A 24,512-nucleotide genomic window follows, 5' to 3' on the forward strand; every position below is an offset into this window, starting at 1 on the left:
GCTAAAGGAAAACAATGAATATGTTCTAATTGCTTTATTATAAGATTATGGATGCAAAATATGTACTGCCCTCTGATTTTTTTCCTAATGTAGCTCATTTTGGTTCAAACCCTCAGGGTGTACACTTACAATACTGAATGTAATTAGATTGAGACGACGGGCTGTAGTAACTGCAGTCTTTCCTAAATCATCCCTCAATGGACTCGAGTCCTTATTCACCTGGAAAACAGCATGAACGCAATACAGCTGTTTAGTTGTAGTATAGCATGGCCAAACTTACAGGGAGTCCGACTTGAATTTCACAAGTACTGTACCTAACAACATTTTATTTAGTGATTGTGTCTGGTTAAAATAATATAAAATAATATATTGTATTTACGCATAGAATACTGTTGTGATTGTTAGAAAGAGTAACGCGCTTAATTGTCGCGGCAGGTACCTTTCTAGTGACGATTTCGGGGCTGCCTTTCCTCTTTCTTCCTGCAGCTCGCTTCGAGTCGAAATCTACAGCAACTAAACACGCTTCACGGGGCATTTTAACCAGAAAATAAGAGACAGAAAATAAATACGCAAAAACTTTATATCGTGATTCCAGGCTCCAATTTCCAAAACAAACTGGCATGGAAGATTATTTTTAAACTCCGACTCTTAAACAAAAACACGTTTGTGTTGTATGACATCATTGTAGCACGTGGTGCTTTCTATGTTCAAGTCCGGTAATTGGGGTATTTCAGCATCTCTGCCGTCGTTTTTTATTTTCTCTTAATTACAGATTCAATGACTGTGCTGACCAATATTAATAGCACAGCATAGTGGGACAGTCAGAAAAATAAATATCATGTGTCTTTAAAATAAACAAAATATACCAGTGCTGTATAACAGATGATTAGCATCCGTGTAAAACTGGGCATGGTGCAGCGTTCACTGCCTACCATTGACAGGTGGAAATGTGTAACAGTGACTCGCACTGTAATGTTCACAGTTTATGGTTCACTGCTAATAGATGCAGTTACACGTTATCTGCGCCTCCCACCCGCTTCGACCTGGCGCGCCCCGGAAGAGGCGCATGCGCTCTCTGCACCTGCTCTTTCCAGTTTCCTCCCACATCAGGTGACTAGAGAGTGGTCTGGTCATGTGACCAAGTATGGAGGCGTCGGCAAGGAGTAGCGTCATTCGGTGAAAACACAGGGACTGCAAACAGATACATATAAACAGCATTAACCAAGCGACACTGGCATTATACGCAAATTATCTATTATAACAGTGAAATGAGGGTAATATGGGGGCCAAGGAGTCACGGATAGGATTCCTCTCGTACGACGAGGCCGCCAAGAGAGGTGAGTATATGAATCTCTTGACTGTGTGTAGGGAGTGGACTGGGGAGAAGGTGGGACAAAAATGTCCTGCTGTCAGTGTCAACGCATAGAAAGTAAACAACCTACAAGCGCTTTGCAACACACCCAGGGAGTTTTACAGGTTCATTAGGCACAGCAGAAATTGAGCCAGGAAGCACACTTTTCTTTATTGATTTAACTGTCCGTGTCTGTAATTTGCTAAACGAATGCTCCACATATGAAATATCAAGTCATGGAAAAGGTATAATTATTATTTGAACCTGGTAAGCACAGCAGCCAGCAGCGCTCGTCGAACGTTGTAATGTTAATCTGCAGGGATCAGACATGATTCATAGACATTAAGGGTCACATGGTGATTAGTGCAAAAGTCAACAGGTAAGTGTCGGTAACATGTCAGGAAAGCTGTAGCGACATGCACTGGAATGCCCCCGGAACAGATTTAATTTAACAGTGTGAAATTTGGCTGCTATTCTTTTAAATTTACCGTTTGGTTAGATTGCTTCACTGTAAATCTGAATTGTGTAAACAGTAATTACGGCTGTCAGTTGTGTCAAAGCAAACGAAGCAGTACATTACACGAGGTTTGAAATGTGTTGACATATACGTTGAGCATTAAAGGGTTTGTGCAATACTTTCTGCTGTAGTTAATACCATCGACAGGTAAATGGGCATTGTAACAGTGACAGTACTGATTTAATACAGGATACAAGCACAACAAGGATGTTACCTGGATCTTGAGGTGTACTGTTAGATGAAATACCTTTGGAACCCATCTCTTAGAGGTCAGCTCAAAGACAGGGAGGATAAGGAGACTGACCGACCCTAAAGATCCAGTCCAAGTACCTCTCCAGGCAGGTACAGAGGAAGCACACTGGTAGGCTGTTCTAGGAGGCTCGCCACGCTTCTTGCATACCTGTCAGATAAATAATTAGAGGACTTCAGTCTTGTGATGTCAGTCTGGCACAGATTGTGAGATTTTAATGATCAATAATTAAATTCACGGTTGATTACTTTATGAATATCCATTCTCAGTGTCTTCATCTGTGAAACATTTGCCTACTTGCCTTGGTTGTTTGTAGGTTTTACATTAGGGTTTCTGAGTGTGTGAAGGCATGGATGAATTGATATAATCTGATTAAATAGTATTGTAAATTTGTCATGCACGACAGCATGAAAGCACAATATTTAAATGTACAAAGTGCTGTCGAGTTATTGTTTTAAAGGGTTTTGTGTGTTTTCTGTTTGTTTTGCTTTGTCATTGAATAACACTGTGGCAAAGGTTTGATTTGCTACAGAGGTTTATTTCTCAGAATTTCTGTGACGCTTTAAAAACAGAAACATTTACATTAAACAAACAACAAGGCTCCTGGGGGTGGGAGTGTGGTGCTTGTAGAGAAATTTACAAGCAGACATTTACTGTTAGTCTGTGTTACTGGAAGTTCTAGTCAGAACTCTTGTTATCTCAGGTATCACTTCTTTGTCCCTAAATAAATTAAAAAAATTCCAGAGTTGACATCAAGTATGTAATTTAAAATCTTCAGCATTAGTGCCATTGTTGTTGACAGCCAGTGTCAAAGACAAACCAAGTTAACCCGAATAAATGCAATTTGCATATTGGAGTCTACAAATACAGAAGGATTGCATCACAGTAACACAATACACACAGTGTCTAAAACTGCAAGGCCTTTGTTTTCTTGGATTAACAGTTAGATTGGTTTTGCTGTGTTGCTAAATTTTTAAAGCAAACCACAGCCTTCAGAGTACACATATATAAACCAGATCAAATGTTCCAATTGTAAAAATGATTGCTGTCAATGTTTCTTCCTTTAAAGCTAAAGAAATGGTATTTATCCCTGAAATTTAAAACAGAGACATTTAGAAAATGTTGCCCTTATATATATAATGTTGGCAGGAATATTGGTAGATAATCACATGGTCTGATGGTGGGTGTGGAGCTGTTGGATTATGTGCCCTGTCACATCAGTACATAGTACACAGCTTTAGACCAGGTGATTTGAGAGGGGAGAGAGTTGCTCTTCAGGACTTGACGTTCTGGTCTTGTTCACCTCAGCAGCTTTTAGAAGTGTTTCTTGACCTGCGTGTTATCTATCTGTCTCTAATAGCCAGTATCTTGGGGCTAGTAACTATGCACTGCTGGCGGGGGGTATCTTTTAAGCCTGCAGTTGTTTTGAGCCTTTCCAGATTTTCCTGTCCTGCCTTAATACAGTAGTAAGTAGTTTGCATACAGATGGACTGGCTAGATAAACTCAGGTATGAATATTTAAATATGCACTAAAAGAAATCTGCACTAAAATCTCTTCTCTTAAACCTAAACGATTCACAGACTAGCTGGTCTGCACTCCCATCAATGAGTTAAAAACAGTATTTCTAGAGGCAGGGTTAGGTATAATTCAGTTTTTAGTTTTTCAAGCCAGCAGGTGAGACTTAGTGAATGACTTTCCAAATGTATAGAAATCCATTGTCCCCAGTGCAAGCGGAAATTTAAGGAGGAAAATAAATGTAGGTCATGCTGAGAATTGCACTATTCAATATGCTCCTCTGAGGGTTTGATTTACCTGGATCCTTTTGCACCTTTTGTACTGACGCAGCACATCTCCTTCTCCAGGGTGACACTCAGGGTTCCTTTTGTCTTGCAGTTACTGATGTAGAGCTCAAACGGCTGAAAGATGCCTTCAAGAGAACCAGTGGGCTGTCTTGCTACATGAACCAGCAAGGCTTCATCAGAGAAGTGCTGGGAGATGTGGTTCCACCCAAGGTTGCAGAGGTAATTTTAATTTTTTTTTTTTTTAAATGTTGTGCACAATATATTACATTAGGGCCGTGCCCATGGTAGCTGATGAGACATTGACTGTCAGACAGACATCATTCACTCTTAACAGTCCTGCCTGTCAGATACACTAGTTTAATGTAAATGGATTTTAAATTTTTTATAATCTGAGGTTTACGGTGCCCAGGTTTTAGCCTATTGAGCATTCTTGTTTTGATGTACTGCCTGTAGTGAGTCAGTCCATTTTTAAATGTTTTCTCCAGGCCTGTGCATTTCATATTCATTTCAGGGCAGAGCACATTATTTAAAACACTTCATTAAAATCTAGACTGATCTGCATTGATAAAACCAAAGTCTCTTATTGAATTTGTTAATAATCACGTTCAGCAATCACACATTTCATTAAATTGCACTAAAGGTCATAGTTCTAAACAGGAAACCACAAACACATTAATTGGGGAATCCCTGCTCGTTCTCCAGTTGTTTATTTTAGATTTAAACATAACTTCCATACACTGTACTTGTTATAAAATTATACACATGTTGTCAAATGTTTTATATACCAGTACACAGTACTTTTAAACCTTGCTGTCTTTGATTCTTCTAATCACCCTGTTTAGAATGTCTGAAACAAAGTTAAATGGGGCAATTGCTGTACCTTCAAAATAAAAGAAAAAGAGATGCTGATTCTTGAAAGTGTACATTTTTACAGCAGCTATCATCTGTAAACACATGATCTAGTCTTAATTGGAACACTACACTGTCCCTGCATCAACTACTGGCTATTGATTTCACTGTGAAAGATATGATACATGACAGGCTCCATTTAAAAGGGGGTCAGTGCTGGAATACTCAGCCGTTCATCCTGAGAAAACAGAGATGGGTTTTATCGCACGAGCAATGAGCTATTTGTACCACAATCTAATTTAGTTTGCTAGAAGGGATGTGATTTTTACAGTGGGCATTCAGAAAGAGCTGAATTATTTTCTCTTTGAAAAGTAATCACACCCAAAGGTTGTGCTACTCTTGATTATGGAGGCCTATCATAATGACACCTTTACATTGATTTTTTATTTCAGTATTTGTAAATCGTAATGGTGTGATGCTTGAGTTACCTGTAATATATTACAATACATCTGCTTGTATTTAAAACAAAAGATGGCTAGAATCTGGGCTTAGGCTCAGGAAAAATGAAAGCATAGTAACTACCATAATAAATATGCATGTATTGAAAGAGCCTCCCCCCTTAACAGTGGTTTAAGAGAATATATAAAAAGATAAATTCCCTTAGGAACCCGATGTGTTCTGGCTATGAGCACCTGCTGTGCAAGTTTCAAGCCCTGCGCATTGCCAAAGGGATGGACGTGCTTGGTGACCTTATGGATTATGGTTTGGTTTGTGAGCAGGTTTATTATGCCAGAGGGTAGATTTTGACTGGGGCCGAAAAGGAAGCGTTGAACTCCCTGATTGAACAAATTACACTCCTGTGGCCTCAGACCCAGGGAAGTGCAGTATTAACAAGCAGCTAGCTGGATCTTCCTTTTTATAATAAATGTGGCTTTTGCAGAAAAAAAAAAATCACAGTTAATCTAATCGTGCGCACTTTCAGTGAAGATATAGGAAAGACTGTCCCCCCTGGACATGTGAACTGTTCTGTTTTAGAATGATATATTACTTGTATAGTTTCTAAGGTAAATTTTTAGGGTAGCAGTGGTGAACAGTGACAACTTATATTACTCGAGCAGACTTTTAGGTCAACGGGACAATTTTCATTACGGATTAGCTATTAATAAATTGCAGTATTTGTGAGTGCTGTAGATCTCACATGAGATTAAATACTGCCACTATTTCAGAGATAGTAATGGAGATGATAATGTGGGAAATGGATTTAGGGTTTGAAAGGTGAAGTACTTATCCTTGTTCTTACTAAAGCCTGCATCTCGCTGTCTGTTACCCAGTATTAGAACATGCAGCTCATCCTGGGCCATGAAGTCAGAAGGCAGTGACATGTTTGCCAGTCCGTGCTGTGTCCTGGAGCTCTAATCCACAGCACTAGATTAGGAAGGGGTGCTGTGGCATGGTCTGCTTTGAGATACTGGATTCCCTTTCATATTTAACATACAGGGTGCACTTATTCTACAAACAGCAACACGTGTCCTTTTCACACTATTTGAAGTTTTCTTGAACACTCTAGGCACAGTAGAAATGTTTTTGTTTTAAAGTTTTAATTTCCATTAGGTTTGCAAAGTCACTATCTTTAGAATCATAAACTCCATTTTTGAAAGCCTGAAAAGCCAGTTATTTCTAAGGAGAGAGAATCATCTTTTCACAGATCTGGTAATTGCATATTTTTTTGTGCTTTTGTTTGTGTTTTTGAGAGGGAGAAATACACAAAGCAAGTGAGTTTAGATTGTACTGTGCATTGCCGCTGTAGCAATGGCAGAGGCGTTATTGTTCAGAGAGGCTGGGAGTGGACTGTGTATTACTCTGGACTTGCACAGTACATTGAATCTGTCAGAAAGATAATCGCACTGACCGGTAGCAAGTTCTTTGCCATTAATCCCCTTTGATTCTGTGACATTTGACATGCCTGTCTTAGCTGATCAGTTCATTAAAAAAAACAATCTGCACTGGGGGCTATAGCAGCTTCCTCCCTCTCACCCCGATGTACTTGACTAGTTTCAGGCTGGAATGGGATGCAGTCTTGTCTCTTCCCTGTAGACTGAAGGGTATTAGTATAGCATGATGCTGAATATGACACACCAGTTCATAGCAGTGTTCTACATGAGGTTATCAGCTGTGCTGACCACCAAGATACAGGAGGGACTAGAGTGAAGCGCCTCGCACACTGTTGAATAGAAAAAAAAACACAACTCTGTTTTTATAATTCATCTATATTGTATCAATCTTAATCTGAACTATTAGCTATGATGATGCTTTATAGAACTTGCTTATTCTATAAGTTAGTAGCTTTCAAAACCTTGACAGGCCATGTAATCACAATAGCTCATTGATTAATTGCCTCATTTTCATACTAGTACTGAGCACACTTTTAATTATGGCTTGCCAATCTACTGTCAGCTTCTTGGTAATCACAGCAGCTAGAGGAAAGAATTGCAAGCATCAGTAGAGTGTATCCCAGCAGATGCAGGAGGGGAGGGAGAGAGGGGAGGAGGAGGGGAACCCTTCTTCCCCCACCCCTCTCCCCCCCCTCTCCTTCTCCTCCTCCTCCCACATCCCTCCCTCCTCTCCCTCTCCCTCCTCCTCCCGATGGGAAGAAAGGGGTGGGGGAAGAGGAGGAAGGAGGGGAGGAGAGAGGGAGGAAGGGATGGGAAGAAGGGGGTAGGGGGGTGGGAAGGAGGGGAGGGAGGTAGGTACTGGGTCCTCTGTAATATTAGACAATGCCCTTGTCAGTGTTTTTTCTGTGTTATTTTTAAGTGCCCTGTTTTATTGTTCTCACCAAAGATGCATATTATATTAGAAGCAGTGCTTTACATGTATCTAGAGAATGTCTTATTCAGAGGGGCTGGAACTTTCTAAGGATGTTCTTTAGCACAATTTAAAGATTATAATCAAGGGTTACTGCTCTTTGTTATGCCTGTTCTATGGTTATGCATCGTATGAGATTTAAACATTTTTAAAGACATATCTTTTTTTTACCTCTAGGTAATCTATAATTCATTTGGTGGCACATCGAAAGGACTTCATTTTAACAACTTAATAGTGGGTTTGGTCTTACTAACGAGGGGAAGAGATGAAGAGAAGGCTAAATGTAAGTAGGATGTCTTCTGCAGAGTTGTATATACCCAGGTTTTTAATCGCTTATCTTATTGTTGCCAAGTCCCTGGGAAACAGGTATGGTTTTTCCTTTTTCTTGTATATCATTTTATGTATCTGTAACCTTAAACATGATTTTTTTCTAATAATACAGAAATGTTTTCTCACCAACTGACAAAACTGTATGTTAGATATTGCCAGTAACCGGCTCCTCCTGCTGGCTGTAATCATTTTTGGAGCACAGTGAAACACGTGCAATATGCAGACCCCTGCACAATCTCCATGTTGGCTCTATAGATCTGTAGACAGTGAATATAGTAACACTGCCATCTCTTTTCAATGGTGAACATGCAAGTTGAATTTGTATTTGTTTTCTGGTACTGCAGTACTTTCTCCTCTGCGGTGTACTGAGGTATTTCCTTTGTCCCATTGCAGACATTTTCAGCCTCTTTGCCAGTGAATCGGGCAACTATGTTGTTCGTGAGGAGATGGAGAGCAGGCTCCGGGCTGTGGATGGAGAAGTGCCCCCTTCACTGAGGAGGTGCTTCACTGAGGTCTGTGTGAATCCTCACAGAGATGTGCATTGGGATGCTAAATACCATCTCTCTCTCTCTCTCTCTCTCTCTCTCTCTCTCTCTCTCTCTCTCTCTCTCTATGTGTGTGTGTATATATATATATATATATATATGTATATATATGTATATATGTATATATACACATTTTCTAGGTGAAATAAAACATTTGGCCATAGCTGTATTGTGTAATGTTACAGTAATGCATTTTAAGTTTTTATTATGTGTTTTTAGGGGGAGAAAGTAAATTATGAGAAGTTTAAGAGCTGGTTACTGCAGAACAAAGATGCGTTCACGTTTTCTCGCTGGCTGCTCTCCGGGGGAGTGTGTGTCACTCTTACCGATGACAGTGACACCCCCACCTTCTACCAGACACTGGCCGGAGTCACACACTGTACGTTTGCTGTTTTTACTTGTATACCTGTCTATTGCATATTTTTCAGAGGGTACTTTTTTCTAGAGGATACAATTTGCATGAATCCTTATAAATTATTAACTCACTAAGACAACTGTTGACAAATCTTTATATGAGATGGTAATCTTAAACATTGCTAAACTTTTTGGATGCTATTTTGAAGCAATTACAAAGGCACATTTTCTGAAAGGAATAAAACAATTGGAATATTATAAAAACAAGCAAGAAGGAGGACAATTTGTATTTTTCTGAATGTGTACCCTTGCATTTGCTTATATTGTTTGAAACCATCCTAATATACATAAATAGGTTCATGAAGTGATCTGACATTTTCTGAAGAATTCAGAAGTAGTATAGGGGACAGGAATCTGTTATTTCAGATTCTACTTTTATCAGAACCATAAGACTATGTGGTGATCATTAAACTTTGACATATGTGAGTATAATCACTTTAGTCTTGCATTGCTTCCATATGTCAAATAGGCTTGCTGCTTCCATATGTGGAGGTTGGATCTTGGATATTAAACTTAGATTTTGCATTATTGCTGCCTCTTGTCCTGACTCTTTCTCATGTATTGCTGCTTTCAGGAAAGGCTCTGGATTATGGGGTTTATGACTGTGGCTCTATTTAAATGCTTTCAATACCACTTGCATGTTAAGGTGAATGACATTGCTGATGCTGACACTGAATATGAATAATGTTTCTGCATCTATTTGGAGTACTGGTAGCGCAGAGCAGAGAATGTGTGATGCCAGTAATGCATTCCTGTTCCGTGTTCGATTAGTGAGTCCCCTGGAGAACCTGGAGCCAGGGTTAGTAAGCTGCACTGTGCCCCTCCCAGGCCAGTCTCCTTTCAGCCTTTCTTCTTGGTTTCATGATTTCCCTGGTGGTCCTGGGGGTCGTAAAGAAGAGCTTTGTGTCATTACCACAGTGCAGAACCTGGGTAAAGCGCTAATAAAAAAATCAGCTGGCTGGCAGAAAGGCAATCCTGCTCACAGAGTTGACTTCATTGAACTTGGTTACAGTTTGTTTGTCCTGTGAAAACATTTTTTCTTTAAGCCAAGAGAGAAATGTGATTTATAGAAGGAACCCCCTGAATCTAAGGCTTGTTTGTTCATTTTAACAAGCCTCAGTTCAGGGGATTCCTCTTGCCTGAAACTTTAATTAGACTTTGATTGCCTGGGGGAATTTACAATGACAACGTATCTTGCTTTATTCGAGTCTAGCTTAGTTAGTTTAGTGTTCTGGCATAGCTCAGTTGGTAGCCTTCCCTTCTAGTGTAGAAAAAATATTTGAATTGACATATTACTAAAAATGTGTACAGTAGTTTCAAAATTCTATAAATACATTTTTATAGTTTTGCTACATGTATCCTTAGCATAAATAAGGAATATTTAATCAAACAGCTATTTTCACCAAGCTAAGAACTATTAAGAAAAAGATTAGAACTCAATTTTGCTGTTCATATTTTTTTACTTAAAGCCATATCCAAGTCCGAGAGTGAAGACTTGTCTTTATCCAAGATAATATGCATCTGATTAGGTACAGTGAATACACTGCATGGCCCAGGCAGTGTTAGATGTGTGTGTGTTTGTCACTTAAAGACAGTCAGGATATTAGCAAGTTGCAGGCCAATCAGAGTAAGAACTTGCAGTGCATCTAATCTGCTGCCTGTCACCTTGTTATCCTCTTACCGTAGCTTCCAGGGCTGCACACGTCTATAATCATACGAGTCTGGCCCTTTGGGCAGCTCTTCCACAGCGATGAAGACCAGCGAGCCACAGTGATGACATGTGTGCCAGGAATCTTGGACTGTGTTTTTAAACTAGTCTGTTGCGATGAACGTGGCATCTCAAAGTGGTGGTAAGGGTTAGGGTTCTTTAGACAGGGACTTGCCCCTGGTGGGGTTTGGTATGGTGGACAGAAATCCTTATCCAGTGTCCATTGCCATGTGTGGAATATGGTATGTTGCTTCTGTTGCCAGGCTGACAAAATTGTGCCTTTAGGTGGGTAGCATTTAATAACATTGTTTCTAAAGTAACGTCGCTTGTTGTTGTTTGTGTGTACTGTGAGGTGTATTGTATGCCCTTGTTTTCAGTTACTGTGTAGCACAGACTATATGTTACCCATTCATTGTGATTTATATAGAGCACGGTATGTGAGAGGAGTGTGCATATTTAGTGGAACTGATTCCATGAATTGATTTAGACATTGTGAGATATGTATAAAATATGCTTATATCATTTATTTCAGAAGGTTGATGATGTAGGGGATTTATTTATTTATATATATATAGGATTAAAATTCATATAAAAAGGCTGCTGGCTGTGAGGGGTAATGTAATGGGTATCTTGGTTTATTGACAATTGATTTTTGGCTTTTGTAAAATACAATAGATTTTCCATTTGAAACTCGAACCCGCACACACATGGGATACATTTTATTTTTCAAATGTTCTTGTTTATTAGCTGTCGTGAGTGTGATTGTGTTTATAAGGGGACTTGCTGCCATGCAATCCTATTAACATAAGCAGTTGACTTGGCAAAATAAAAACTGGTGACCTAAGAATAGGCTAATCCTCTTACATATATCAGATAATATGACTTCTAATTGAATTTTAGATTTTGAAAATGTTCCTTATCCTAAAGTCAGTATTTTTAGACACCAAAACGGTGTCATTGCTAATTATTTTCAGACTAGTAACAGTAAATGTCAGTTTATGAAGCTGTAAAGAGAAAATGAAACATGAGGTGGAAGCTTTGTTGGCTGATGCTAACAGATCATTGTTTTTGTTGTTTTAACTTTCCTCAGTCAAAGGGGGGGGGTTACATTAGATGGCACCCATTTAGGATACATCATATCTGTACTGTATCAAGGACATTAGCAACGGGACCCAGGCTGAATGCAAGGCTCTCCTTCACTACATCTCCAGAGCGGACTCGGTTTGCTTGTCATGTTAAAGGTGCCCTAGGATTCTCATCACTTACAGCTTTTACTTTCCTTTGCAGTAGAAGAATCGGATATCATCGACCTAGAGAAGCGCTACTGGTTATTGAAAGCTCAGTCAAGGACTGGACGCTTTGATTTGGAAACGTTCGTCCCTTTAGTCTCACCTCCCATTCATGCATCTTTAAGTGAAGGTAATGGAAAAGGCATTATTTTTTAAAAGAACTGCTGGACACGGCTGTCGTTAAAAACATGTAGTACACGGCACAAAGCTTTGTGCTTGTCTCAGCCGTGCTGTTTTACATTTACCTGCAGGCCTGGGCCAGGGAAAAGGGTGTCAGAACCTTTGACCAGTTTTATCAAACAGTTTTCCTTTTTTATGAAGTGGCTATTAAAGTGATTTACTGTGTTTGATTAAAAAAAAAAAAAGCAAGCAATTTTCAGAACCCATTAACTGGCTGCTCTCTGTTCCAGGTCTATTCAACGCGTTTGATGAGAACCGCGACAATCACATCGACTTCAAAGAGATCTCCTGCGGGCTCTCGGCAAGCTGTAGAGGGCCTTTGGCAGAGAGACAGAAATGTATGTTTGTTTGACATCTTTATTTTTAAATTATGTCTATTTATTGATAAGATTTAATGTTTTAAATAATGTAAAACTGCTATTCATACATGATGGTGTAAAATATTGTAAAGTCCCTTTAGCAGTCATATAATGTATATGTTTATTTATTTATTATTAGTCTTTATTTATCCAGATAAAATTTGAATTCAGCATTTTACCTAATCAGTTTTAGGCAACTTACCTATTGATGCTTTTTTAATTTCATTTTTTATTATTATTAGATGCATCTGTTGTATGTAGTTAGTGCATTAGAAAATACATCATTTTGCAGCTTGTGCTTTTTATTCCTCCTACTTTACTTGAGGAATCTGTCCTTTCACTGCGAAGATGTCTTTTTTTTAGAGGTCAGTATAGCTGGAGCATGTGTGCTCATATATACAATCTACTTCAGTTCGGATCCTGAATTGGAATAATGTGGTATGTTGTTGATGATGGATTTGAGGCAGAGTTATTCGGAATGGAGTCTGGCTGGTCATGCTGGATTCTATTCGGAATGGAGTCTGGCTGGTCATGCTGGATTCTATTCGGATTGGAGTCTGGCTGGTCATGCTGGATTCTATTCGGATTGGAGTCTGGCTGGTCACGCTGGATTCTATTCGGATTGGAGTCTGGCTGGTCATGCTGGATTCTATTCTGATTGGAGTCTGGCTGGTCATGCTGGATTCTATTCGGATTGGAGTCTGGCTGGTCATGCTGGATTCTATTCTGATTGGAGTCTGGCTGGTCATGCTGGATTCTATTCGGATTGGAGTCTGGCTGGTCATGCTGGATTCTATTCTGATTGGAGTCTGGCTGGTCATGCTGGATTCTATTCTGATTGGAGTCTGGCTGGTCATGCTGGATTCTATTCTGATTGGAGTCTGGCTGGTCATGCTGGATTCTATTCTGATTGGAGTCTGGCTGGTCATGCTGGATTCTATTCGGATTGGAGTCTGGCTGGTCATGCTGGATTCTATTCTGATTGGAGTCTGGCTGGTCATGCTGGATTCTATTCTGATTGGAGTCTGGCTGGTCATGCTGGATTCTATTCTGATTGGAGTCTGGCTGGTCATGCTGGATTCTATTCTGATTGGAGTCTGGCTGGTCATGCTGGATTCTATTCGGATTGGAGTCTGGCTGGTCATGCTGGATTCTATTCTGATTGGAGTCTGGCTGGTCATGCTGGATTCTATTCTGATTGGAGTCTGGCTGGTCATGCTGGATTCTATTCTGATTGGAGTCTGGCTGGTCATGCTGGATTCTATTCTGATTGGAGTCTGGCTGGTCATGCTGGATTCTATTCTGATTGGAGTCTGGCTGGTCATGCTGGATTCTATTCTGATTGGAGTCTGGCTGATCATGCTGGATTCTATTCGGAATGGAGTCTGGCTGATCATGCTGGATTCTATTCGTATTGGAGTCTGGCTGGTCATGCTGGATGCTGTATTCATTTCCCATGCAGTTTGTTTCAAGGTGTTTGATATCGACCGGGATGGGACTTTGTCCCCAAGTGAACTTGAGGAAATGGTTGCTGCGCTTTTAGAGGTCTGGAAGGACAACCGCACAGACACAATCTCTGTAAGTCATTTCTCAGCACATGTTCGCTGTGAGGTTACTGTCACTGTGTTTTAGGAATATTTGGATTTTTTAGCATACTGTATAGGTGACAGAAAATCTTAGCATATTTTACAGGTGATGGTAGATCTTAGCATAGCATATTATTCATAACCACATCTAAATAAAGCAAAATTGTTATTTTTTTGTTTGCCATTTTAAGGAATTGCACACTGATGTATCAGAAATTGTTGAAGACATCTTGAAATTGCATGATACCACTAAGGTAAGCAATTTCAAATCAAGCGTGGTTATAAAGTCATTGTGACACTTTGACATGCTGCTGTTTTGTGTGGTGGGGTACCTGCTGTGCCAAGTTATATTGCAGCAATGTTTTTCCCACTACATCATTACACTGTATCATGCTGAGTACCCTTACACAGGTAGTTTTCGCTTTTACTGTACAAACTCCCAAATAACAACTCATTCGTTTCCTTTTTGGGTAGGATGTTTTGATTTATGTTATTGACTTACTTAATGTTTCTACAGATGGGACATTTGACCCTTGAAGACTATCAGATATGGAGTGTAAAGAGTGCCCTTGCCAATGAGTTTCTCAACCTCCTGTTTCAGGTACTGTAAAATAGAAAGATGGACCTGTGTTTAATTCCAGCTCAGTTAACAGGCAGGGTTCTTAAGAGAGTGCCTGGCAGCTTCTCAGTGCCTGGGTTTGTTGTTTTATTTTTATTTTGCAGGTGTGCCACATAGTTTTGGGTCTGAGACCTGCAACTCCAGAAGAGGAGGGTCAGATTATTAGGTACAAACTATATCTACCATATTGCCTTCTTGTCAAAGAGATGTCGCAATGCCTAATTCATTATTCAGCATATGTGCTACAGTAGATTAGTAGGTCTTCAATTTATGAGGATTATTCCTGTAGTAAAGGAAAGCATTGTTATACTTTCCAAACGAAACCCACACTAGGTCTGCACCCAGTCAATGGGTTTCAGAACTCTATTTCTTTAGATACATCATTGAAATTACCAGTTAGAGGCTACGAGTTTTAGCAATCAGATTCCTGGTAAATCTGCTCTAAACTGATAACACTTGTCACCACATGAATAAGTCTCCCCTGAGTCTGTAGGTTTCCTGGTAGGAGTTTATCATGCAGCTACAGGGGAGGAACAAATGGCGTTCTGAATACTTTATATCCTATATCCTGATCAGTATACAGTATTTAACAGGTGGTCGTTCCAACACCTAGGATTGGGTGCAGTGTGCGTTTCTAACCCTGTTATAAGTATGTGATTTAAGTCAAACCCACAGACTGCAAGTTGAGAAATGATAAATGTGTGATGTAAAGCTAGCCTTGTCACTAATGGAATGCCTTGCTTATTTCCACTGTTGTGTAGAGGATGGCTAGAGAGAGAAAGCAGACATGGACTGCAGCCTGCACAAAACTGGTTCCTCATTTCAATGCAGTGGTGGCAACAGTGGAAGGAATATGTCAAATATGTAAGTGGGAAGGACGCTCGTTTACCTGGAGTATAAACTGAAAGAAACATGAATGGCCTGCTTGCTCAGTGAATCTCAGTGTCTGCTATGATGCTAATATTTTGACCCTATGCACAGGATACAGCAGCTTCTGATCACCTTGTCAGTTTTTTATGCATCACAAATATCTGACATAAAGCGTCACAGACAGTCGCAGTTAAACTTTGTCACTTAAATGAAGTGCCCGTTGAGCTATAGGGAGCAGGAATTGGCCAGTCACCAAGCCAATGAAAAGAAACAATGCTGGGTTTTTAAAGTAAATATTTGCTGAATTGGGAGTGAACTGGAAGAATTGCTACAGAACTGCAAGGAATGACCTAACAACTAACTGTTGGAGTAGGAGGGTTCTCTGAAGGGTGGATCTAATCAAATGTGTCATTCAGCCATTCACTATAGTCTGTGTTGGAGCATTTTCAAACCCATTTCATGTAGTGTAATACGAAATCACTGCATTTGAGACACAGTGCTGGGAAATTCCCGTAGTGGTGTCTATTTTATGGGCAACGTTTTGTAGCATTTTATGTAAGTATGGTGAAGTTCTTGTTCTTCTAAATGTGTATTGCTTACCTGAACATGGCAAAGTGTCTGGTTTATTACCGTTAGGACTACGTATATATTCTATGTGTGGTTGTGAAATGACACTTCTGGTGTCAGTATCAGTACAGTTCAGCTTTATTTTCTATTTCTTTAGGACAATAAGCCAATCGTGGTTGAGCAGCCCTGTGTCCTTGGTGGAGGAAAGAGCCCAGCAGCTGCAGTGGAGCAAGGGGAGGACAAGGCAGGAATAATACATTCCTACAGTTCCTCGGAAGAAAAGTTTTCTGACAACATTTCCACAGCATCAGAGGCCTCAGAGACGACAGGCAGTAGTAAGTCTCTCTTAGGGTCATATTGCAGTCAGATCTGCACAACTTTGAATATCAGTCAGTCCCTCCGAGGGTCATGTTGCAGTCAGATCTGCACTGCTCTGAATATCAGTCAGTCCCTCCGAGGGTCTCCTGTTGCAGTCAGATCTGCACATCTCTGAATATCAGTCCATCCCTCCGAGGGTCTCCTGTTGCAGTCAGATCTGCACAGCTCTGAATATCAGTCAGTCCCTCCGAGGGTCTCCTGTTGCAGTCAGATCTGCACAGCTCTGAATATCAGTCCGTCCCTCCAAGGGTCTCCTGTTGCAGTCAGATCTGTACAGCTCTGAATATCAGTCAGTCCCTCCAAGGATCTGTTGCAGTCAGATCTGCGCAGCTCCCAATTTATTATAATTTGTAGCCAAATTATTAGATGTAGCGCACTGATTATTTGGAAAGCCATGTATTTTTTAACTTTCTGGATTGCATTTCAGAGTACGACCCAAATCAGTTCTTTTATCATGAATAACCCTACAACATCCTGTTCTGATTGTTTCGGGACGGGTAGCCTTGTCAAACCTTTATTACAGCGGAAACAAAATAATTTTTGTTTTTCTTCAGGTTTAATTCTGTCCAGTGCCGCTGGAGATGTTTGCTTTGCTAGGCAGCCCAATTCATCAGACAACAACAACCAGTGCTTTCTGGGGGACAACGGGAACATGTTGTCACAGCTTTCTCCCCAGAAACCAGGAGCCATCGATAACCAACCGCTAGTCACCCAAGAGGCTGCCAAGGTGGGGTTTAACACAGGCTTAGGTAGAAGTGACCTCAGCAACAACAAGGATCAAAGCTGTTGTGGCTTCAAAAGTCATGCTCTGATTCTCAAAGAATGTTTCTCAATACGGCTTCACACAGTATGTAGTGTTCCGTACACTGTGCTGCTGTAAAAACATAAGAGATCGCATACACCTGGTCAAAATATCCAGCTATGTCATATACCTTACCAGAAATATCCTGAATTTGTTAGACAAAGTCGTTTCTCTGTGCTAAGCTTGGGTTTGTGAGAATGGGAATTTGAAAAAAAACGTGTTTTTTTCTTCAGGCTCCTACTTTAACTATGGAAGGGGGGCGATTAAAGCGTTCTCTGCAGTTGATTCAAGGTAGAGACTATGAGACAGTACCTGAGCCTGTGTGGAGAGCACTCTGTCATTGGTATGGAGCCAACCTTAGTTTACCTCGGCCGGTAAGTACTACCGTAAGAAATATCCCACAATACCCACACACCCTTGAGCTGGCGGCCGTGTTTAACTTATGAAGTAGTTTCTGTATCTAATAAGTATTGTTTATGGGCAGACCCATGACTGGCTTTGGTTAACTGCTGTTCTGTTTTGATTGAAATTTTTTTGTTCTAATTCCAGGGACTGTTTTTTTTCTGCAATGTTTAAAGAGTTCATTATAGCTGTTCTGCACATTCCATATCCCAGAAAAAGGGAGCATTTTAACACTTTGTGTGTATTTCTTCCTTTTCTGAAACATTCTTTAGGTCATTAAACACAGCAGAAGTGAGCAGGCAGAGCTGGAACTGTTCCCTCGCTACCTGCTCTTCCTGCGACAGCAACCTGCTACACGGACACAGCAGTCCAATATCTGGGTCAATATGGGTATGATGAGCCTGAGAATGTTTCCTCAGCATGTCCCCAGAGGTAATGTAAGAGTGCAGCAAGAAGCAGGCAGCTCAGGCCGGGCACTGGCAGTCTGCACATAACTTCATCAGGCTACGAGATGTCATTGTGTTCAATTCCAATACATTATAGTGCAGGTAGAAATCTGCCTATTATGCAGCCTGGTCATTGCAAGCTGTTCACCTTTAATATTGAAGGTCTGTTTTGCATTCTAGTTTAAAAGTGCAAATGCACAGAACCTGAGAAATGTATACTCATGGAACAATGTGTTTTATTAAGTGGGTTGCTTGTTAACGGTTTCTCTATTCAGACTAAAAAGAACTTGTGTTTATTTTATTCCCATTTGTAGTTACCATTTACAAAATAATGCAATACATTTAATATACTGTAATAATAATTACAGTACAAGCTTTTCAATGTGGCCCCTTCCGTTCATATCCTTAACTGTGACATGGTATTCTACACTCAGTAGAGGGACTGATTTGTGTTTTAGTTCATGGCTTTAAATGTTTCTAATTGGGAAGCCTTGTGTTCATTTTTAATTTAATTTCTTTTTGTTTATGAAATTTATGATCTGGGATGATTTAATTTGTGTGTTTGAATCAATCAGACGTGATTAATTCCCTGCACTAATGTATTGACAAATCCTTTTTATCAATTGCCTGTGCCCTTTCTTGCTGCTGTCTTACAACTAATCCTCTCACTGTCGATTACCAACCATGGTTGCTTTTTGTTTTTTTTAATGATGTGTTCTTGTTTCAGTAATGCACAAGTATTTTTGCAATTGTATTTTTATGTTGATGGCTTCCTATTATTCTTGTAATATAATCTAATAGCAAATTATCATTTTAAATCAAAATCTCTATTCGCTACCATTTGCTCGCAAGGCTAATAACCATTTCAAAACATAGAATATTGTGGTCCCTTCTGCATGGCAGACTGGCAAACCAGTCTCCGACATACTACATTATGTGTTACAATCATTAAGATGGTAAAGCTATTTAATTTTACTACAGGGTACTTGTTGAAAAGTTATATATTGTTAGTGTTGAGAAGTGTTATATAACTGATAACAATATACTGGCTTTATCAATCAGATTTCCAAATGTCTGTGCACGTAGAGCCGCAATCCAGTGTTGTACTGTTGGTGAAATACCATGATAGCGTTCAGAAGTATTTGTGCATATCTAGTTTGCTCATTTTACAATAGATGCACAAATGTTGCAGTGAAATGTATGTTTTCAGATATTTTTAAAATAGCAATGTCATTGGTCTCAACACAGGAAATGTACCTTCTCCCAGCGCTCCGTTAAAGCGAGTGTTAGCATACACAGGCTGCTTTAGTCGAATGCAAACCATCAAAGACATCCATGAATACCTGTCCCAGAGACTTCGGATTAAAGAGGAGGACATGCGGCTCTGGCTGTACAACAGCGAGGTAAAGAACATTCGTGCTTTCAGTCGCTGGCTCCAGGATTCATGCTTCACTTTCAAGTAATAAGAATTGAAGAAGTTTGGAAAAATAATCTATAATAAGAGGAAAGTCTGTGCAATATTTCTATTATGATTGATGGTTCAGTGGAACGGTGCATAACTAGACCCAATGAAGCCTGTTCTGGTTAGCTGAAGCTTTCCAGTCCTGCTGTGTGGCACTAATTGGCTTATAGCATTAGGAGTCGTCGTGGTTTGTGTGCATCACCCTACATGTTGTAACTTGGATTTTGTTGCAGAATTACCTGACACTTCTCGATGATGAAGATCACACCTTAGAGTATTTGAAAATCCAGGATGAGCAGCACTTAGTAATCGAAGGTATTTCTTGAAGCTTTATTCCAATATAAAGATTAGTAGAATAAGCTTGATACTTTGTGTGACATAACTCTGATTTGTTTTCTTAGTTCGGAACAAAGACATGAGCTGGCCTGAGGAGATGTCATTCATAGCAAACAGCAGCAAAATGGATCGACATAAAGGTATGTTCTGTGCATGTGGAGGGGTTGCAGTGATATCACACTGTGATAAAGGTATGTTCTGTGCATGTGGAAGGGTTGCAGTGGTATCACACTGTGATAAAGGTATGTTCTGTGCATGTGGAAGGGTTGCAGTGGTATCACACTGTGATAAAGGTATGTTCTGTGCATGTGGAAGGGTTGCAGTGGTATCACACTGTGATAAAGGTATGTTCTGTGCATGTGGAGGGGTTGCAGTGATATCACACTGTGATAAAGGTATGTTCTGTGCATGTGGAAGGGTTGCAGTGATATCACACTGTGATAAAGGTATGTTCTGTGCATGTGGAAGGGTTGCAGTGGTATCACACTGTGATAAAGGTATGTTCTGTGCATGTGGAGGGGTTGCAGTGATATCACACTGTGATAAAGGTATGTTCTGTGCATGTGGAGGGGTTGCAGTGATATCACACTGTGATAAAGGTATGTTCTGTGCATGTGGAGGGGTTGCAGTGATATCACACTGTGATAAAGGTATGTTCTGTGCATGTGGAAGGGTTGCAGTGATATCACACTGTGATAAAGGTATGTTCTGTGCATGTGGAAGGGTTGCAGTGATATCACACTGTGATAAAGGTATGTTCTGTGCATGTGGAAGGGTTGCAGTGATATCACACTGTGATAAAGGTATGTTCTGTGCATGTGGAAGGGTTGCAGTGATATCACACTGTGATGTCTTATATCAGTAAAATTTAAAAACTAAATTGGAATGTTTGGAAGCAGGACTTCCTTTGTTATAAACATGGATGTTTTATTATTCTTATCTTAAAATCTTGAGAGGGGCATACTTTTTTGGTTTTGCAAGTTTGGTTAGCTTCCAACAGTATACAGCACATGTTAACTTGCCAATTAAAAATACATCTTAGAAAGTAACTTAGAAATACAAATGTTCTTGTGTTAGCAGAGTATTCGGGATTTCGATTTATATTGGACTTTGAAAACACATAGTGGAGTTCAGGTTTCACAAAAAAAATATCATGTAAACTAGTTGTAAAGCTGCAGAGGTGCAGTCATATTTAGAAAAGTGTTGCTGAGTACTGTAATTCATGGTTAAAAGCTGTACTTAACAATGTGAATATTATATGAATATTGTAATGTATGCTATTAAAAAAACAAAACATTGTATTATGAAGTTTATTTCAATTTCTTGCAGTTCCAACTGAAAAGGGTGCTACAGGATTAAGTAACTTGGGAAACACATGTTTTATGAACTCCAGTATCCAGTGTGTCAGTAACACACAGCCACTAACCCAGTACTTCATCTCAGGGAGGCACCTCTATGAGCTCAACAGGTATTCCTAGAATCATTTACAATTCAATCCAGATATATTCTGTGCATTGTGATGATTTGAAGGAGAGAAGCGGATGTTGATCAAAGATCACATTTTTCTTTAACAGGACAAACCCAATAGGAATGAGAGGCCATATGGCAAAATGCTACGGTGATTTAATACAAGAGCTTTGGAGTGGAACTCAGAAGAATGTGGCCCCACTAAAACTCAGGGTAGGCAGGCATCATATTTGGACTCCATTTATTTTCTTGTTCTAATAAACATAGAGACCATTGTGTATGGCCAATTGCTTTTCTGTGTTATAAAACAAAACAGTAATTCATCTCAATTCCTGTTTTTTGTTTTCCTGTTTGTCTTTTTTTATTATATCTTAGTGGACAATAGCAAAGTACGCACCAAGATTTAACGGTTTCCAGCAGCAGGACTCTCAAGAACTCCTGGCGTTCTTACTGGATGGTCTTCATGAGGACCTGAACCGAGTTCACGACAAGCCGTATGCAGAGCTTAAAGACAGCGATGGACGCCCGGACTGGGAGGTGGCAGCTGAGGTTTGTGTGTTGATCTGTGTTCTCCTGGAAGAACACTGCAAGGCAGGGTTCACATTCTGGTTTGGAAAATGCCTCATCTGTTATTTAACTTTTCCCCTTTCAGGCCTGGGAGAATCACTTGAGGAGAAATAGATCGATCGTGGTGGATTTGTTTCATGGGCAGCTCAAATCTCAGGTCAAATGCAAAACCTGTGGACACATCAGTGCACGATTTGATCCTTTCAACTTCCTGTCTCTGCCCCTACCAATGGACAGTTATATGCACTTAGAAATCACAGGTGAGTAGCAGAAAGGAGGACATGCTGTGCTGGAACACAATCAAGTTAATACCAGTAACCGGTGAGCAGGCACACCTAGTTTTCCCAACTGTGAAATATTTCCTAGTTGAAATGTTTTTCAGAAAATTGTACTAGTTTCTTTTACTTTGTTTGCTACACTTACAAGTAGATATTTTCAAGCAAAGTGTTTGTCTTGTTGTTTCATTTTGGTATTACCTTTTTTTCAGTGATCAAACTAGATGGTTCCACCCCTATGCGATATGGTCTGCGTTTGAATATGGATGAGAAGTACACCGGTTTGAAGAAGCAGCTAAGTGAGCTGTGTTGTCTGAAACCTGAACAGATCCTACTGGCAGAAGTGCATGGCTCAAACATAAAGGTGAGCAATGCCCCCAGTGCACAGCAGCATGTTCAAACACCACAAAGACCTGCCCGTCACATTACTCCTTTGTATTTTTGTATTTGCTGTTAGAATTTCCCACAGGACAATCAGAAGGTGCGTCTCTCTGTGAGTGGATTCCTGTGTGCCTTTGAGATTCCCGTCCCTGGATCACCTACATCTGTTTCTTCTCCTGTACAAACAGGTGAGGAATGTCTGACATTAGCACAATATTGGAGTTTGCAATCTTCATTTATTTGGAGAATGCATAATATAGTCAGACAGTGACGTGATAGCTCAGCATGTGGCCCAATGAAACTAAATGATGATTTGCAGAAGACAGCTCTTCCTATTGCTCCTTCCCTCTTTATCTATGTGTACACAAATAGGCATCCAAGATTACAACATACGATATAAAGAAAGTTTTTCTTTTGCTTAAATCAATTTGGAATTCTTTGTGGACACCCTGTTTGTGATGATATTTAATTCTGCACTTGGCCTCCTAGAACTCCCCTCATTGGCTAATGGAATACCTACCATAAATACCAATGGAATCCATTCCCAACCAAAGCTGATTCCGAACGGAATGCCCAGTACTGTGGTACCATGTGGAACAGAGAGGATCACTTTCAATGGCCAGGTGACAGCACTTCCGGAGAGTCCTTTTATAGGATACATCATTGCAATTCACAGGAAAATGGTAAAGTAAATGTGATGCCTTATTGCACCATACTAATACTTATTTACATATTGTTTTCCCAGTTATCCCAAACAGTACAGACAAATCAAACTTTTTTTTTTTTTTTGACAGATGCGGACAGAATTATATTTCCTGTCATCGCAGAAGAATCGACCCAGCCTTTTTGGAATGCCACTAATAGTGCCCTGTACTGTCCACACCAGAAAGAGGGACCTGTACGATGCAGTGTGGATTCAGGTCTCTCGCCTCGCCAGCCCACTGCCCCCACAGGAGGCCAGCAACCATGCCCAGGACTGGTTAGTATGTTTGCTGGGAATGGACGTTATGCAGGGATCCCAGTCTGGCTCACCCAGCAAAGGCACAACCAGGTGCTGTGCAAGCTGAGTCACGAGTCACACTGAGTATAAAGAGCTGTTTGGCTTGGGATTGGAGATCGGCTGCTGACCTTCAATTCTCTTAACTGTTATGGGGTTTGCTGCAGATAGAGAACATAATTGGACATTCTAATTGGGGAGAAAAACAAGAGTAAAATAAGTGCAACCGAATTGTGCAACACCACACTATATGTAATAATTTTGTGATCCCATCATGTCTCTGTGTATATGTGTTATGAAATAACATGTACATTAAAATATGTCACTGCTTTGTTCATAAGAACACAAATATGTCTCATGATTTTGTCTTTTAGTGATGACAGCATGGGCTATCAGTATCCCTTTACTCTCCGTGTTGTCCAGAAGGATGGAAATTCTTGTGCTTGGTGCCCTTGGTATAGGTAAGAGATTCAATAACACTACTGCTAATACACTAGTAGGTTTTTTCACCTCAAACATGTCCAACTTTTTGCATGTGCATGATGTGAATTCAGAAGTTGTTCTAATAGTTTGAATGGAAAGTAATTTGTTGCAGAAGCATTTAAAGCATTTCTTTTTTTAGATTCTGTAGAGGCTGTATGGTTGACTGCAGTGAAGACAGGGCTTTTGTTGGGAATGCATACATTGCTATAGACTGGGATCCCACAGCACTGCACCTGCGCTATCAGACTTCACAAGAAAGGGTGAGAAGAAGCTTTATCGGCTGAAAATACAAATAGAGTACAATTCCGATTGCCTAGCAGTTTGTGCCTTTGTAATGTACCTGGCGTAACTAAATCCTAGAAAGGTCAGTGAAGAATTAAAGTGGCAGTGTCAAGCTCTGCTGCTGTTTAGGTCATT

The 24,512-nt window shown here is 40.1% G+C and overlaps 1 protein-coding gene across 3 annotated transcripts in view; it reads left to right on the forward strand.

Annotated features, from left to right (window-relative positions):
* Nucleotides 1-1,130: 1,130 nt before the first annotated feature.
* The window catches only part of usp32 (ubiquitin specific peptidase 32), a 28,024-nt gene continuing 4,642 nt past the window's right edge, over nucleotides 1,131-24,512 (forward strand). For 2 of the 3 annotated variants that reach the window (XM_041236580.1, XM_041236582.1), the window contains exons 1-29: nucleotides 1,131-1,337; nucleotides 4,013-4,140; nucleotides 7,810-7,915; nucleotides 8,356-8,474; nucleotides 8,727-8,886; nucleotides 11,917-12,048; nucleotides 12,329-12,436; nucleotides 13,920-14,035; nucleotides 14,235-14,297; nucleotides 14,561-14,644; nucleotides 14,767-14,828; nucleotides 15,424-15,526; nucleotides 16,257-16,434; nucleotides 17,032-17,204; nucleotides 17,513-17,653; nucleotides 17,954-18,113; nucleotides 19,376-19,530; nucleotides 19,823-19,904; nucleotides 19,991-20,065; nucleotides 21,255-21,393; nucleotides 21,500-21,605; nucleotides 21,768-21,941; nucleotides 22,045-22,219; nucleotides 22,447-22,598; nucleotides 22,692-22,803; nucleotides 23,105-23,298; nucleotides 23,410-23,594; nucleotides 23,987-24,073; nucleotides 24,235-24,355. In XM_041236580.1, the coding sequence (XP_041092514.1) occupies nucleotides 1,280-1,337; nucleotides 4,013-4,140; nucleotides 7,810-7,915; nucleotides 8,356-8,474; nucleotides 8,727-8,886; nucleotides 11,917-12,048; nucleotides 12,329-12,436; nucleotides 13,920-14,035; nucleotides 14,235-14,297; nucleotides 14,561-14,644; nucleotides 14,767-14,828; nucleotides 15,424-15,526; nucleotides 16,257-16,434; nucleotides 17,032-17,204; nucleotides 17,513-17,653; nucleotides 17,954-18,113; nucleotides 19,376-19,530; nucleotides 19,823-19,904; nucleotides 19,991-20,065; nucleotides 21,255-21,393; nucleotides 21,500-21,605; nucleotides 21,768-21,941; nucleotides 22,045-22,219; nucleotides 22,447-22,598; nucleotides 22,692-22,803; nucleotides 23,105-23,298; nucleotides 23,410-23,594; nucleotides 23,987-24,073; nucleotides 24,235-24,355 (3,648 nt within the window). In that variant the 5' untranslated portion in view covers nucleotides 1,131-1,279. The remainder of the gene's footprint in view (nucleotides 1,338-4,012; nucleotides 4,141-7,809; nucleotides 7,916-8,355; nucleotides 8,475-8,726; nucleotides 8,887-11,916; nucleotides 12,049-12,328; nucleotides 12,437-13,919; nucleotides 14,036-14,234; nucleotides 14,298-14,560; nucleotides 14,645-14,766; nucleotides 14,829-15,423; nucleotides 15,527-16,256; nucleotides 16,435-17,031; nucleotides 17,205-17,512; nucleotides 17,654-17,953; nucleotides 18,114-19,375; nucleotides 19,531-19,822; nucleotides 19,905-19,990; nucleotides 20,066-21,254; nucleotides 21,394-21,499; nucleotides 21,606-21,767; nucleotides 21,942-22,044; nucleotides 22,220-22,446; nucleotides 22,599-22,691; nucleotides 22,804-23,104; nucleotides 23,299-23,409; nucleotides 23,595-23,986; nucleotides 24,074-24,234; nucleotides 24,356-24,512) is intronic. The other variant, XM_041236581.1, reaches the window with a different exon arrangement.

Source organism: Polyodon spathula, chromosome 41 (assembly GCF_017654505.1).
Source record: "Polyodon spathula isolate WHYD16114869_AA chromosome 41, ASM1765450v1, whole genome shotgun sequence".
Taxonomy (NCBI): Eukaryota; Metazoa; Chordata; class Actinopteri; order Acipenseriformes; family Polyodontidae; genus Polyodon; species Polyodon spathula.